General features: G+C 43.2%; 1 protein-coding gene across 3 annotated transcripts in view; it reads right to left on the reverse strand.

The window, feature by feature from the left end:
* C1QTNF3 (C1q and TNF related 3) overlaps window positions 1-16,686 on the reverse strand; it is a 686,748-nt gene that overhangs the window by 39,948 nt on the left and 630,114 nt on the right. For all 3 annotated transcript variants that reach the window (XM_069220626.1, XM_069220618.1, XM_069220607.1), the window contains exon 4: window positions 11,078-11,207. In XM_069220626.1, the coding sequence (XP_069076727.1) occupies window positions 11,078-11,207 (130 nt within the window). The remainder of the gene's footprint in view (window positions 1-11,077; window positions 11,208-16,686) is intronic.

Genomic DNA, 16,686 nt, shown 5'->3' on the forward strand with positions numbered 1-16,686 from the left:
TCGCTGCTTGTGAAGCATGCACGTGCACATTAACGCTAAGTGCCCTTCTTTCATTTTTCATCTTTCATCATTTCCATAGCGACAAAAGCATATTCCTCACTCCTAGCTGCAGCGTGCTCTCTCTATCGTGGCATGACCCTGCGTTTTCACTTCCTGGTTATTTTTTATTCAGTTAAACACTGCACTTTAGTTGATTTATCACAAATAGGTTTTAAACAAATGCATAATATACTGGGAAACAACCTCTTCTAACACCATTTACTGCTTCGGTATTTTGGCAATTTGTCTTGCATACAATTAAGGGCCTCCTAAAGATTTACAGTTATTTTAACTGCATACTTTGTGTTTCCATGTTCCATTAGCTATCCTACTGCTATTTTCAGCACTGCTCACAGATTTACTATTGCAGGATTCTTCAAGCATAGCTAATTCACAGCACATAGCTCAGCCTCCACCTTTTCAGTAATTACCTGGTAAGCTCAACATCAAATTGAGTCAATGGATAACAATCTTTGAAAATTACCTTGTGGCTATTGACGCTGTGAAATTTGTACAAGCACGCACAGTGATGATTTAATAGAGATGCACAGGTTTGGCTGTGCAAAAAGTATTTGATAACTTACCAGTGTTTGCACCACAGGGGGCGTCATGAGACACCAGCGTGCACAGGTAAGCAATGCACTGAGGAACCCAGTATTAGGCTTAAGCCCCACATTTTTTTTAAAGGATGCAAAGCACGGATGAAGGCGTTGAGGAGTATGTTGTGGCTCTAAGGATCTTAGCTGTAACCTGCGACTTTGGCGCTGCCACAGACATTTGCATACATGATCACGTTGTGTTCTCATGCTCCTCAGAAAACATACATGGGATATTGCTTAGTTGTAGGAACCCTACTTTATTGGAAACTATAGATCTTGCTAAGGGAATTGAACGTTCCATGATTTAAACCAAGCCGTTCATGAAATCAATCTGTCGGCATGGTGGATACAATGCAGGGAGGGATGGTCAATGCAGTAAACACAGGTAACAAGACATCCAAGCAGCCTTATAGTAGTATAGCTTTGGTCTGTTTCAGGTGTGGTTCAAAAACTCATTTTGGTAATAGTGCCAAATGTCCCACCATTGGCAAAAGATGTGAGTCCTGCAAGAAAGTAGGACATTCCTGAGTGGTTTACAGAGGTGGTAAGAAGTTCACGAAGGTCAACAGCATTGGACCTGAAGAAGAGACTGAGGGCCTCATTACGAGGCTGGTGGTCTTCAGCCACATAAAGACCCTGGCGCTCATACCGCCAGGGTTCCGCCAGCACTGCTGCGATTGGTGACCCCGATGGCCTGGCGGTGGCGGAGATTGTATGCAGCTGTCCTGCGAATTACAACCTTGTTATCCACCAGGCTTTTCATGGCAGTTTCACCACCATGAAAAGGCTGGTGGAGAACAGGTGCAGGGAGTTAAAGGGGGGCCCATGCACTTGGCATGGACAGTGCAGAGGTCCCCCTGCTCAGCACTGTCGCAATGTTCATTGTCTGCTTTGCAGGCAGTGAACATTGCGAGGGTGCTGATTCACCCTGCAAGCTACAGCATTGCTGCAGGCTCGATTATGAGCTGGAGATAATGATGTAGCTTTTTTCCCGCTAGGCCAGTGGGCGGAAAACGAGGTTTCTGCCCACCGGCCTAGCGGGAAACTCTTAATAGATCTGGAAGAGTGGTCACCACTATGGTGGTGGCCACCCTGTCAGGAGTTTGGCGGAAGGGGTTGTCTGTCTGCCAAACTAATAATGAGGGCCTGAGTCCTACACAGAAAAACTTAGCAATGCAGTTTTGACTATTTAATGTAGCACAGATTCAAGTGTACACAATGTTAAAGGTCCGTGGTGTGATGTGGTGATTGGTGAGCTTTCATTTGAGGTCGTTGCTGACTCAGGCTCACCAACCACTATCCAGTTTGACATCTCTTTTCATGAAAAGTGGAAGGGCAATGTGATTCTCACATGTTCCGATGTAAATCCGAAGGCATTTGGATAGACTGAAATTGAATTGCTGGGTTACTTTTTATCCAAAATTGAGTGCTTTGGTAGCTGGACAATGATTAAGGTGTACGTGGCTGTCAAAGGCAGAAACATTATAGGTTGGCTGGATTTAGCCAGAATGGGGTTGTATCTGAAGTCAGGCGCTGAGGTACCTTTGGTGGTAGATGAAGTTCCTGAAGGTAACCTGGAGGACGACATGTGTGTGACTAGTGTTGAGATAATTTACTCTCCCACAGATATTGATAACATTTTAACCCAGTTTCCCATCTTGTTTTCTGATAAGGTCGGGACCATCATAAGCTTTGAGCATCACATCCGTCTCAAACCAGGGGCTAAGCCAGCAGTACCTAAGGTCCGTCCTTTGCAATTGAGCGCTAGAGATGAATTAAAGAGTGTCTTGAGGAACCTGTGTTTTGAGGGGATCATTGAGCCATGTGATTCTTCCCAATGGTTTCCCCCCATTGTGGTAGCCCAAAAACGGCCTGGGAAGGTCAGACTCTGTGCTGACCTATCTCCCTTAAGAGGAATATATTTATTGATTGTCACCCATTCACCAAAATACATGAATTTCTCATGAACGTAGGAGGTACAAAAAAGGTTTCCATTAACGATCTGCGTTCAGCCTACCATCAAATCCCCCTCACGGCTGATTCACAGAAACTAACTACTTTTGTGACACCTTTTGGAGTATTCAAGTACCTCAAGTTACCTTTTGGGCAGCCCTCTACTGCTAGCTTCTTCCAGAAGTTAATGGACAGTCTACTGGAAGACATACCTGGGGTGCAAGCCTATCAGGATGAAATTCTGGTATTCACCAGCAGTTGGAAGGACCACAACGAAACTTTGGAAAAAGTTCAATTCAATCTTAACAATGTTGATATGACTGTCAAGTGTAAGACGTTTGGGTACAACCACATGATTGTTTGGGACACACAATGTCTCCTGAGGTCATCCAACCAAAGGTTTCTTTGATCAAAGACATTTGTGATGCTGCACCACCCAAGGATAGAGACACTTTGCGCTTATTCTTGAGTTTGGCAGAGTATTATGCTCGTTTTGTTCACAACTATACTCAAACCATGGAACCTCTGAGAGCTTTATTAAGGAAGGGAACTTAATTCACATGGACAGCAAATTACAATTAACTTTTGTCAAAGTAAAGGACCTCATTGATGAGGCTTCTGCATTACATTCTTTCCAGAATGCTCACAAGTGTTTTGTGAATGTAGATGCTAATTTGTCTGGACTCAGTGTGGTTCTTGGCTAATTGGTTGCAGGCAAAGAACATACAGTTGCCTTTGCTTCCAGGACACTGCAAGGTGCTGAGATATGTTACAGTACCATTGAGCATGAAGCTCTTGCATGTGTATGGGCTATACAAAAATTCTGATCTTATATTTGGGGGCAAGACTTAGAAGTACAAACTGATCACAAACCACTTATGTACATCATGAGTGGTAGTGGAGCATACAAAGCTTCAGCCAGGTTGGTATGTTTATTGTCCAAATTACAAGAATACCACTTTGTCATCAAACAACTTCCTGGGGGAAAGAACTTCAGGGTGGACTGTCTTTCCAGAATGGCTCTAGAGGTGGAATAAAATGCTGTTGAAGAGATAGAGTGTGTGGTGGCAGCCTTGGATGTGGTGTTGGAGTGTGCTCCCATTACTGAGAACAATTGGTGGGATCACCAAGGATCACATTCTTGGTCAAGTCAAAGAGCTTATCATCAATGGCTGGCCAGCGTGCAGAACTCTTCCTGGAGAACTGAGAAGGTTTGCTCAAGTATGCACTGAATTGTCAGTCGTGGATAATATAGTAATGCACCATGATTTATTCATTCCTCCAGAAGGCTCGCGTAGGGACATCATACAGATTGCGCACCAAGGGCACCAAGGGCACTAAAAACTGCCAGCGTCTTAAGCAATACTATTGGTGGCTGTCACTTGAGTCTGAAGTAAAAGCAATAAATGATGGGTGCACTGAATGCCTGTTATCTGATAAACATTGGAAGACCTTGAACACACCACTTCATCCTGTACCCTTGCCACAAGAACCCTGGGACAAGGTGGGGCTTGATTGTTTTGGTCCTTACGAGCTATTACCCAGTGGGAACAAGTACTTAATCTGTTTGGTGGATTACCACACAAATAAGATGTATTACTTGTTTTGTGATGGCCCTACAACTGACAATGCTAATCAATTTCTTGAGTATGTTTTTATGTTGGAAGGGTCACCCAAAACCATTGTCACAGACAATGGTACAAATTTGTTGTCACATTGGATGTGTATGTTTCTCAAACAACATGATCTAGAACACAGCAAGATAGCCCTCTACTGTCCTTCTTCTAATAAGCTTGTTGAGAGAGGTAATAGAATTGTGAACAAGAGTGTGCAAATTGGCATTTCGTCTGGCCAAAATGCGCAGAATTTTGTACACAATAAGATCTGGTCCCACACCATCACACCACCTACCACTAATGAGGTAGCGCCTTTCATGTTGCTCAGAGGTAGAACGGTACATACCAATCTATTTCCCAGTTTGCTGGGGAGTAAAAATGCTCAGGATTTTGTGACTGTAAAAAGTGCCATGTCACTGGTGCTCCAGTAACAGAATACGATGAAAACACAGTTTGATGCCAGAAAAAAGTTAAATAGTACTGATCTGGAGGTGGGTGATTGGGTACTTATAAAGAACCCAAAAAAAGGTGCAGAAAGGTTTGTCAAGATTCTCCTCACCAGTGTTGGTCAAAAAGCAGACATCATAAAAAAAATCCCAAATTTGATTCCGATTACTGTGATTGGTTTAATTGGTTGCAGGGAGGAGACTTACCCTCTGTCACAGACACAGGCACTGTCACTGCAGAAAAACACACTTTGGCCTCTCACAAGTGACAGTGGTGAGTCTGAGGTCAGGGAGGGAGGCTGCCGAAGAAAGTTGCCTAGCAAGCTTAGAGACTATAGGCCTGGTTACGACCTTGGCAGATGGGATACTCTGTCACAAATGTGACGGATATCCCGCCCGCCGTTTTACAAGTTCCATAGAATAGAATGGAACTTGTAATACGGCGGACAGGATATCTGTCACGTTTGTGACGGAGTATCCCATACGCCAAGGTCGTAATCACCCCTAAGTATTGAACTAACCTGGACATTGCTTTTCAGGGCTCTTGCTTTTTCCCTGGATGAACTGTGTAGTTGCCTATTCTTTCATGTCCTGCAACCTGTTTCCTGGTTATTTGTCATATTATTTATGCATTTGTAGTTTCCCTTTTATAGTTGCAATACCACAGCTTCTGTATAAAATGTTCTTATATTTTTTAGCGTTTACTCATTGTACATTTTAATTTTTCCTTTCTTGTCTTTCTTGAGGGTGGAAAAGCTGTAGTGATTGGTCTTGTGTAGCCATGAGACATACAGGTTAGTTTGGTCTCATGTAGCCACGAGAGATACAGGTTGGTGGTGTAGTCTCTCTAGGTTGCACAAGCCAATGCTACATTTTGTTGTTATTTAAGTGGTGTTCCATGTTCATGGGTGGATGCCATCTGCAAGGCTCCCAGCAACATTATTCCGTTGCAGGAGAGGCCTGCCGGTGGTGGACGCTCCTGGTCATGGATGTATTTGCTCCAGAAATAAATCAACATTTTAACTATGAGATGGAACCTGCCGCATCATTACACCCTTCCTACTTCTGAAATATTAGGATATCTAGAAACAGTAATTTGAGGTGGATATTACACCAGACCATTTGTAATGAAGGTTCTTAAACCTCTGGGGCCATATTGACCCATGTCTTGCCACTGACTCATTAATTACTCTTCTGATGAACATTTGCAATTATTCTCTTACATCTTTTACAGTTCCTACTTTCTAGAGTCAAGTAATGTTCTCCCCTCTTATCAAACAGCCAAGAGTGAACATAGATACATTAGTCTACTCTGATTATCATCCCATATCTTTGCTGCCTTTAATTTCTAAAATCAGCAAACAGCAATTCCAGTTTCCAGGAACAGCACCAAATTATTTGTGCAGGTTTCTATCCTATCCAGGTAACATAATTCATACTAGTTGATGTCTTTGATGATATTCTGGATGTAGTGGAGCCAGCTATGTATGTCCTGCTAGATATTTTGCCTGCGTTTGACACTGTGCCTCATCCTATCTTCTACTCTTTTTCACAGGAAGTAGGTGTTACAGACCATGCCCTAGAATGTCTGGCCTCCCTTTGATGTTAAACAAACAAATGAACCTACATACAGACAATACAGATATGGTAATCTTTGGGGAACGGGGTACGGTCACACAATTCTTTGCTCCCACACTCACCCCTAGAGCTACTTAATCAAAACCACAGCTTGGGCATAATCTTTGATCAAAAGATTACATTGTACACAAAATCTCTAAACTTGTGTCATCAAGCGTCTATACTATTAGGATTCCTTGGATAATTCCACCTGTACATTCCATGGTAGGTCACAAACCTATCACTATGCTATACTATAATATATTCTCATCTTGATTAAGGCTATGCCTTTTACCTGGGGCATGCTAAGTAGGTGAACAATCAGATACAAATGGTTTAAAAGCTGGCAGCCTGAGTTGTGCTAGGTTGGATTCACAGAGTTCATATGTACATTCTTGCTTGGCTTCTGGTGCAGACAATTTTATCTGGCAAAGCACTGTGCATGTGCCACAATATCCTACCTTCTCTAATCCACTCTTTTGATGCTTCAGATGCTGTTATCCTATGTGCACTCTTAGATATGAAAGCACTCCAGCTAGTAAAAATAATCTAGTGACAGACACAGTGAGTGAAGAAGTCCTCTCTACTCCTCAACACAGACCAGAGAAGGTGGCTAAGAAATCAACTACCTCCAAGTGAAGGTGAAGTAAGAGGTGAGGCTGCCTGGGAAGCATACTCTCACTACAACAGTATTTACTTTGTTGAATTTGTTCATCTTTATGGGATGTACCCAATGGTTCTCCTGAACCCACAAAACAACACCTGAACAGTGCAAATGTTGCACCCATCCACCCACAGGCAGCTAAAACCACACCGCACACCACCTTTCACCATGCGTCCCCTTTGGTTGGCAGCAGGTAGTGGACTGCAGCCAGGCCATGTTTTCCACACACCATGGGTGGTCATACTCTTTCTCATTTGAGGAACACATTTTTAAGTTTTGAAAATTCTAACTGATTTAATCCCACATCAGGAACATGGACATTCTCTCAGGCTAAATATGCAGAGATAGTTACACCAAACCTTCTTCAAGTTCTAACTAAGTAGGAGAGAGTAAGAGTTTTGATAGCACTCATACTATACAGAATAGGTGTTTATGTATTTATTTATATATTATGAAGTGGCATAATAGCCCAAATCACAACCACCTTAAGGAGTTTGGTTTCAGAGGTGATCTAAGACTGTGGGGCTGAATAGAAAGCCAACACTCTGAAAACCAGGAGTGTAGGCAAGTACGTAAATGGATGTGTGTGTCACCTCTGCAGATTTCGGTGGTTCCTTCAGAGAAACAGGTTGTTATATGATATATAAAACCACTGTGATGTTTATCGGCCATTGCAGCAAAGAGTTGTGACTGGTATGCCCTCTTAATAAATGTCATATCTAATGGATAATCAGATATGTATTGAAGGGATTCTAATATGGAAGGTTAGTCAACAAAATCTCCAAGACAGAAGACAGTGGAGATCGGTCACTTAACAAATAATTAGACTTCAATACATCCGAAGGCCAATGATGTGGGCATTAGTTCTTTGAATATAGTACTTTACATTATAAATTGTACAGATGATATCTTTGTTCCTGTTTAGGACTTAGATACCTTACAGTGGAAGCACTCACTGCTGTATTACAGTACCTCTAAGTAAGCAACCATATTTTAAAAGAAAATGTATATGTCTGGTTATCATAGGTTTCATGAGCGTATCGGGTCTGGTGGACAAGGGGCTAGTTTCAACTTAGCCTTGTAAATATCACAGGTGAGTGAGATCTCTTGCCTGTTCCGACCCTGCACTGCCATCAGTGATCTTTGCATTAGAAAGGGGATTTAGAGTAACATGGAATTGAAACATGGGAAAGAGAGACAGTAGGGACAGATGTGTTTCATGCTGTAATGTCTTGATGGACCCGGACAAATTTGATGGCTTTCTCAGCTGACGAGTCAAAGACTGTAAGTTATTTATTCTCTTTAGAGCCAATTTAGGACTTTAGTTTAGTGGCAGGTTCTAGCCATGAAGGCAATATGGGTTTAAAAAATCAGCCTTCCTACTTCGACACAGTGCTTATATTAAATCCTTTATCTGGAAGTAATTTAAAAAACTGGACCAAGTAGTTTATGACTTATATAGATATGCCCTAAAATGCTGTTTTCTTCTTGACGATCGTAGCATCACCATCATCTAGTCGGTACTGTAAATCAAGGCAACATGTCTGTCCCTCTCCAATCAATCAATCAATCAATCACTGCATTTGTAAAGTGCGCTACATACCCGCGAGGGTCTTAAGGCGCTGGGGGGGGGGTGCTACTGGTCGAAGAGCCAGGTCTTGAGGAGTCTTCTGAAGTCCAGCAGGTCCTGGGTCTGTCGTAGGATGGTGGGGAGAGTGTTCCAGGTCTTGGCGGCGAGGTAGGAGAAGGATCTGCTGCCGGCGGTGGTTTTTCGGATGCGGGGGACTGTGGTGAGTGCGAGGTTGGCTGAGCGGAGGCTTCGGGTGGGGGTGTGGAAGCTGAGTCAGTTGTTGAGGTGGGTGGGTGCGGTGTTGTGCAGTGCTTTGTGTGCGTGGATCAGGAGCTTGAAGGTGATCCTTTTGTTGACGGGGAGCCAGTGCAGGCCTCTCAGGTGGAGTGTGACGTGGCTGCGGCGGGGGACATCGAGGATGAGTCGGGCCGAGGCGTTCTGGATGCGTTGGAGTCGTCTCAGGAGCTTGTTTGTAGTTCCTGAGTAGAGGGCGTTCCCGTAGTCGAGTCTGTTGGTGATGAGGGCCTGGGTAACGGTTTTTCTCGTGTCGAGGGGGATCCATTTGAAGATCCTGCGGAGCATACGGAGGGTGTTGAAGCAGGACGCGGAGACGGCATAGACTTGCCTGGTCATGGAGAGAGTGGAGTCGAGGATGACCCCCAGGCTGCGTGCGTGGTCCGTGGGTTCCGGGGTTGTGCCTAGTGACGTGGCCCACCAAGAGTCGTCCCAGGCTGATGGGGTGGGTCCGAGAATGAGGACCTTCGTCTTGTCTGAGTTCAGCTTCAGTCTGCTGTCCTTCATTCAGTCGGCTACGGCCTTCATTCCTCGGTGGAGGTTAGCTTTGGCGGTGTGGGGATCTTCGGTGAGGGATATGATCAGCTGGGTGTCGTCGGCGTAGGAGATGATGTTGAGGTTGTGTTGTCGTGCGACGTGGGCGAGGGGGGCCATGTAGATATTGAACAGTGTCGGGCTGAGGGAGGATCCCTGTGGGATGCCGTAGATGATCTCGGTGGTTTTGGAGCGGAAGGGTGGGAGGCGGACGCTCTGGGTTCTGCCCGAGAGGAAGGATGTGGTCCAGGCCAGGGCCTTCTCTTGGATACCGGCGTCATGGAGGCGTGCTGATAGGGTGCGGTGGCAGACCGTGTCAAAGGCTGCTGATAGGTCCAGGAGGATGAGGTCGGCTGTTTCTCCCAGTCCCTGTGTTAGTAGGTATGAGAGGGAATGCCACTTTGTTTTAGTAGGTATGAGAGGGAATGCCACTTTGTGTGCATAGTGATGTAAGTCCTTGTAACATAGCTTCTCCAGGCTGTGGGTCATTGTTTTAACTAGTGAGGATGTAATTTTCACTCATCTTCCTGATAGTAACTTAGATCAAAGAGGTAACTTTACACTTGTGCCTAGCGAGTAGAGTAGGATATCTTGCACCGATTACATCATCAGAAACACAAACATGACTGACCTTAGTCTGGGTCTAATGACCACTTTCTGAGTACTTGCTACAGGTTATTGGTGACTATTGATGTGGTGGCACCTTCCATCATGTGAGATATAAAATAGGTGTATTTGGTCTTCTTAATACAAACTGTTGCAGATGTATTTAACGAGACGTAGCTTCTATGTAGCTTCTGCTTAGTAAAGACGGAAAATTAATACCCCACTATGGAAGTCTCCATACTGGAAGGCTGAGAGGTCAAATCATTGGGAAACCGCAGCTCGGATGAGAACCCACTCGTCACAGCCTGTTGGTGGGCGGGGACAGATTAGCATTTGAAAATAAAACCTCTTCCTCTCTCAAAACCTGCTCCGTACGCCAACTCACCATTACATAGCCAACACAATAAGGGCATACGTAGCCCACACTTACACAAGCTTTGCATTGGTCTAAATGTGGGTGACTTATGCCAGGGTCAAACTAACAGGTTTCATTGAGACCAGACAGAATGTGAGGGAAACCAAACAGTATCCATATACTTTCATTTCCAGAGCACATTTTCATTCCCACCACAGGGGACACAACAAGGCCCACATCAGACTGTCAGAGAGATGGGAGTGCCGGGTAGAAATGGGTGAGGGCCAAGGACATGGTTTTTATACATTCCTGTTCCAAATATTATGGATGCTAAATAACTAACTAAACGGATGCTAAGTGGGAATGTGACTCATAATAGGTTTTCCACCCTCCTGAACAGCAAAATATCTGTTTTCAAAGCAGGGCACTTAGAAAACTCATTCTTGAAGGATGTGTCATCACATCAGCCATTGACTAAGAATGGGAAACAAGCTTGGGGATGCAGAAAGTAATGTAACCATATCCTACACAGTAAATGAAATCGCTCACTGAGAGGCTTAGTGCAGTACAAACGGATTACTTTTTCACCCAGGTAAGTAAAACTGTGAAATTTTGTATTAAATTGTGCCAAATTATATTTTGAATATTTCTATTGCCACAATGATAACTCTATCTCTTGCAGACAACACCTCCTGTGTTCCTGTTTACTAAATGGTCCATTTCTTGTCATAAAAAGGGACGTTTTTCATACGTTCTAGAAATGACAAAGAAAAAAATCACTTGCCTGCCACTGGCGCAGAGAATCTTCCCGTCATAACATCGAAGAAGTTTCCGATATTGGTCTCCACGCTGCTGAAGATAATGCCACTGTTGAGGTTTGTAAAGTGCGTTGCCATGGAAGCCATGAAGGCCACCTAGAGAATAATGGAGTTGTTCAGAAATAAACAAGAAAGATAGATACAATGTCACAAAGTTACCTATGAGTGAGGTTCCAAAATATTCCTATCCACAATACTTAATGTTGTTTTCACTGCAATTTATCTTGGAATTGCATTTTTTACCCACGTGATAAAGACTGAAATAGTTTTCCTTAGTTTCACATAAATAGAAATACTATCTATTTCATGTTTCATCGAAGATTGCGGCAAAGGTACAGTGAGATAAAACCTTAGTGTGCTACCCCTTATACACTTTGCCTCTGAGATACCAGCAGGCCCTATGTAATCATGAGCACCTATGCCCAGTTCTGCGTTTTGGCCAATCGGAATTGGAATTTTGTGGCATTTTAGTTTCCCTTAGTGGAATGTAGCTATGATCATACATTCATGCAATGTGTTGTGAGGTTAGCTAAAAAGTCAAGACTGGGTAAAGGTAGTCTTGTTGTGATTAGGCAAGTTACCAATTCTGCCATCATTTCATTTAACCCTTCGTAAAAGCATTTAAACAGAAAAATAAAAATAATTGTTCAAGTAGAATATGTGGAACTGCAGTTCCCTCCAAGAAGGATCCAATTTTGGCATTCAATGCTTCCAAGTGAAGCTCTATATAATGGTATATACTGCAACTCGATTCGCATTCCTTTCTACGTTTAATAACGCCAGAGTAAACATGCTAGCATATGTTTTACCCTTTGGTACATTTTGCATACTTTTTCACCTTTCCAAATGTCATGCAAATGTATACTCTCTGTTTATTTTATGTAAAGTGCTCAGTTATTCATTGGTTCGGGCCTACACTACATAAAACCTCAAATAAATACATAATAAGTATTAAAAAGAAAGAACTATTCTCAAAAAACCATCTTCACTTGATGGCCAACGCATTTCTCTCCAATGTGCTCACTTACCAAAGAGAGTTTCAGCCTGTCTACAAGTTTGTATTTATTGACACTTCTAAATTATGAACAAAGCTAGGAAGCAAGGAAGTGTTGTTTAATGGAGGGTGGACAATTCAGGATTTAGTACATAAGGACTACTCAGCTCTCGTAATCAAATGGGGCACGTGTAGAGATAACGATATTTCTACCAATGGTGGCTTCCTGTCGCGAGTGACACCTTCAGCAGGAAACGTTTTGCCTGCAAACACAAGTGCACACGCTGGATCATACCAGTACTTCAACTCTATCTTTAGCTGACTATCTCTGTCACTACAAACTAGTGGCCAGCTCAGCATCTGTCCTACCCTTTCCCATTTTTTAGTTCTGGCTTGGCAGCGCAGCTGTCACTAAGACCTATTTGTTACCATTTTGTTTAAATATACATAGTATGGGCTTCGGATCCACCCATAAGGGTATTACTCTTTCACTTTACGCTATTGGTTTTTTGTTGTATTAGTTCTCTTTTCAAAAAGTGCTTCCACTGGAAAGCATGATGAACTATCTTACAACTGAAAATACACCCATTCCACACACTGTTTGTCAATTCAAGTCTTTATCTCATACTTTCATTCTATATAGAAAGCAATCCTCTGCTACTTTTTCGTGTAGCGCTGGGAAAGCATTTGGGCATGCAATACCTGTAAATAGTATACCCGACTGGGTTTGTTCATATGTGTGGCACATTAAAACCGGACATTTTGGCTTCATAAATGCTTGTTTCTAGGTGCTATATGATTAGCAGCAGGAGATGGGGTCTCACTCACTCAATTTACTAGAGACTCATTCGACTTGAACCATCTTAAACCCATGAACGTACTTGCTTATGCCCAATTAGTTGCAAACTCACACTTTTACGGGCTACCTCGTTAAATAAGTGCTTTCCCTTTGCCCATTGAACAACCTCAGTTTTGTGAAGCTTCATTATATGCATCAGGCAAAGAAATCGTAGCAGAAAAGATATTCACAGTGCAGTTAATAAGAAATAAAGTACTGTTCATGCCACTAGAGGGTGGAAAACATCCTTTTGTTTATTAACTTCAAAACAATGGACTTAAAACAGAGGTCAATGAGTTTGCTTGGGCCATCCTTATTTACATTCTCCTTTCATATTAATTTGTAGCCATGTGCAGGCTTATTATCGCTTATGAATTCGCACTACTAACTCCAGTAGGATATTTGGTCTGAATTAACACAAATGTAACCCTATCTTGAAATATACCTCACTAGTTCATCACGAAAGTAACCCACTCAGCACTGATCACTATTTTCCCTGAGACGTTGTGAATATCTATTAGGCCTTCGCCACTATATTTATAGTAGCATTTTTATCTTCATCAATCGCAGTATCTCTGTTACCTTCCTTCTATTATAGCATTTGCATAATTCAAAGGATATTCAACACATTCTTTCAATCCCCACACAACACATTCATTCTCTGCTCTCAGGCAGTTCGACCTGACCATCCTCTAGAACATTAGAAAAACTGGACAAAAATAGAGGAACTTTTTCGCTCAATGCTGCTAAGATGTTGACTGCTGGTAGTGCAACTGAGTACTATGAATTTACGTACTTGATTTTTTCCACTTAATTTTTTACCAAGGTGGGAAAAGCCACCTTCTAGATCAAGTGGAAATATAAGAGTGATCGGGGAATTGTCTCATCACATTTGCACCAAACGTTTTATGACAAACATATGTGAGCAATTAAGTTAGGAAACACGACTGAAGGTGTTTGTGAATACCAGAAACGACACAAAGGCTCTCACTGCCTTTACTTTAAAACATTCACATCCACAATCACAAACCTTAAGTTATTACTGGGAAAAATCTGCAACACTGATTTTCTGTCCTCAAAGTTAAGATCTAGAAATAAAATACCTCAAAACTCTATTCTGTGTGTTGGACTTTTTTGCTTATGCAGGGTCATCCCCAATCTTTTTGCCTCCTGCCTCCTAATTTTTCATGACCTGTTGCTGTTGGCTTTTGAACTCTGAGCACTTTACCACTGCTAACCAGTGCTAAAGTGCATATGCTCGCTGTGTAAATTATATGTGATTGGTTTATCCATGATTGGCATATTTGATTTACTAGTAAGTCCCTAGTAAAGTGCACTAGAGGTGCCAGGACCTGTAAATCAAATGCTACTAGTGGGCCTGCAGCACAGGTTGTGCCACCCACATAAGTAGCTCCATAATCAAGTCTCAGACCTGCCACTGCAGTGTCTGTGGGTGCAGTTCTAACTGTTAATTCGACTTGGCAAGTGTACCCACTTGCCAGGCCTAAACCTTCCCTTTTCTTACATGTAAGCAGGGTGCAGTGTATGGTTAAGGTGGGACATTTAGTAATGAGTTTTATATGTCCTGACAGTGAAATATTGCTAAATCCATTTTTCACTGTTGCAAGGGCTGTCCCTCTCATAGGTTAACATGGGGGGCTACCTTTAAATCTGATTAAAGTGTAGATCCCCTTTGGAAGCGGATGGACATGTGGAGTTTGGGGTCTCTGAGCTCACAATTTAAAAATACATCTTTTAGTAAAGTTGATTTTAAGATTGTGTGTTTTAAAATGCCACTTTTAGAAAGTGAGCATTTTCTTGCTTATACCATTTCTGTGCCTCTGCCTGTTTGTGGTTTCCCTGTCTGGGTCAGTTTGACAGTTGGGCTGGTTGCACCTCACACCAGAAAGTGACACAAAAGGAGCTGGGGTGTAGTCAGCATTTCCTGATGAGCCATCTGTGCTAGGGGGGGGGGGGGAGTGGTCACTTACACCTGAAAGGGCTGTGCCTGCCCTCACACAATGCAGTCTCCAACCCCTAGGTGAGTGTCTGGGGCCTGGCCTGGGCAAGGCAGGATTTCACATTCAAAAGAGACTTTACTTTGAAGTAGGCCTACTTCAAAGGAGAAATTGGGTATAAGAAGGGCACCCAAAACCATAGACTTTAGAACACTTCTGGAGACAAGAGGAATCTTTGCCTGGAGAAGAGCTGAAGAGAAGCGCTGCCCTGCCTGTGACTGTGCTTTGTGGAGCTATCCTGAAGTTGCTGCTTCTGCCAGAGTAAGAGGGCAAAGACTGGACTTTGTGTGCCTTCCATCTTGTGAAGAAATCTCCAAGGGCTTGATTTAGAGCTTGCCTCCTGTTGTTTTAAGTTTCAGGGACAGCAAAGACTTCTCTCTGCCAGCACCTGGAGTCGCTGCAGAGACTCCTATTCTGACAAGTGGTGCCCTATCCCGTCCCTGGGCCCTTGAAAGGAAAGCTGGTGGAAATCCAAGGAAATCGACTTCGAACGACTTCGGACCGACGCCGCTGCTGAATCCGGTGATGCCGCCTGCAACCAACTCTGTGATCTTCACTGGAACGCAACGACCTTCACAGGCCTGAAATCGCGGCAGCCCCGCTGAAGTCCGCGACTCTGCGGAAGTTGCCACACCATGTCGTGACGACACTGCTCGAAGTGCGCGGATTCAATGTTTTGCACAGATGCCGCAATCCCTGACTTTGCGCATCGTCTTGTTTTTACTCTTCACCAAAGGTACTGTACTTTGGGGTCTACGCGACTCCGTGTCCGGCGCCGCTGGTGTCGGCTTGTTGGGAACAACTCTGTCATGACACCTCATCGAAGCATTTTGTGTTTCTAAGCGCTATTTTTTAGTTTAATCTTTAAAAATTCATAACTTGACTTGTGTATGTCGGATTTTTGTCATTTTGGTCTTGTTTTGTTTAGATAAATATGTCCTATTTTACTAAACTGGTGTTGTGTAATCTTTTAGTGATTTCATTAAGTTACTGTGTGTGTTGGTGCAAATACTTTACACCTAGCACTCTGAAATTAAGCCTACTGCTCTGCCAAGCTACCAAGGGGGTAAGCAGGGGTTAGCTGAGGGTGATTCTCTTTTACCCTGACTAGAGTGAGGGTCCTTGCTTGAACAGGGGGTAACCTGACTGTCAACCAAATACCCCATTTCTAACAGTCCAATATTGGGTTTTAGACTGGGTCAAAAGTACTTCAACTAAATGTGGGACAGAAACTGTTAAAGGGTGTCCCATCACAATGCCTTTGCATAGACCTATGCTCAGACTAGTGCTGGCCACAGCTTTAAACATCCAAGCAAAGTAGCAGTGACAGGATGCAATGTGGCAGAAAATTATGCCACTGGCCTGTTTGTTTCTCCAGGAGACTGTGTCAACACCGAAAGAGGGCACAACCATCACATTCATGGCAAAACAGTGCAAAGCCTTTTGTGTAATCAGGCATTCCCAAAGTTGGAGCTCTACACAAACTCTCCCTCAACTCAGTGAAAGCTTTCAGGCATTCTTCATTGAAGGGGACTGGATCTGTAACTTCTTTTTGTGTCAACTTCTGCAATGGTTTTGAAATTACTGAAAATGTTTTGATCCATTGGTGACAATAGCTTACAATGCTAAATACATTCTGACATCTCTCTGTGTAACTGGGGGACTCATTTGCATAACTGCTGAAGCTCTTTCTTGGACCACTTTCATCGCACCTCTCTTGATTTG

Source organism: Pleurodeles waltl, chromosome 1_1 (genome assembly GCF_031143425.1).
Source record: "Pleurodeles waltl isolate 20211129_DDA chromosome 1_1, aPleWal1.hap1.20221129, whole genome shotgun sequence".
Lineage (NCBI taxonomy): Eukaryota > Metazoa > Chordata > Amphibia > Caudata > Salamandridae > Pleurodeles > Pleurodeles waltl.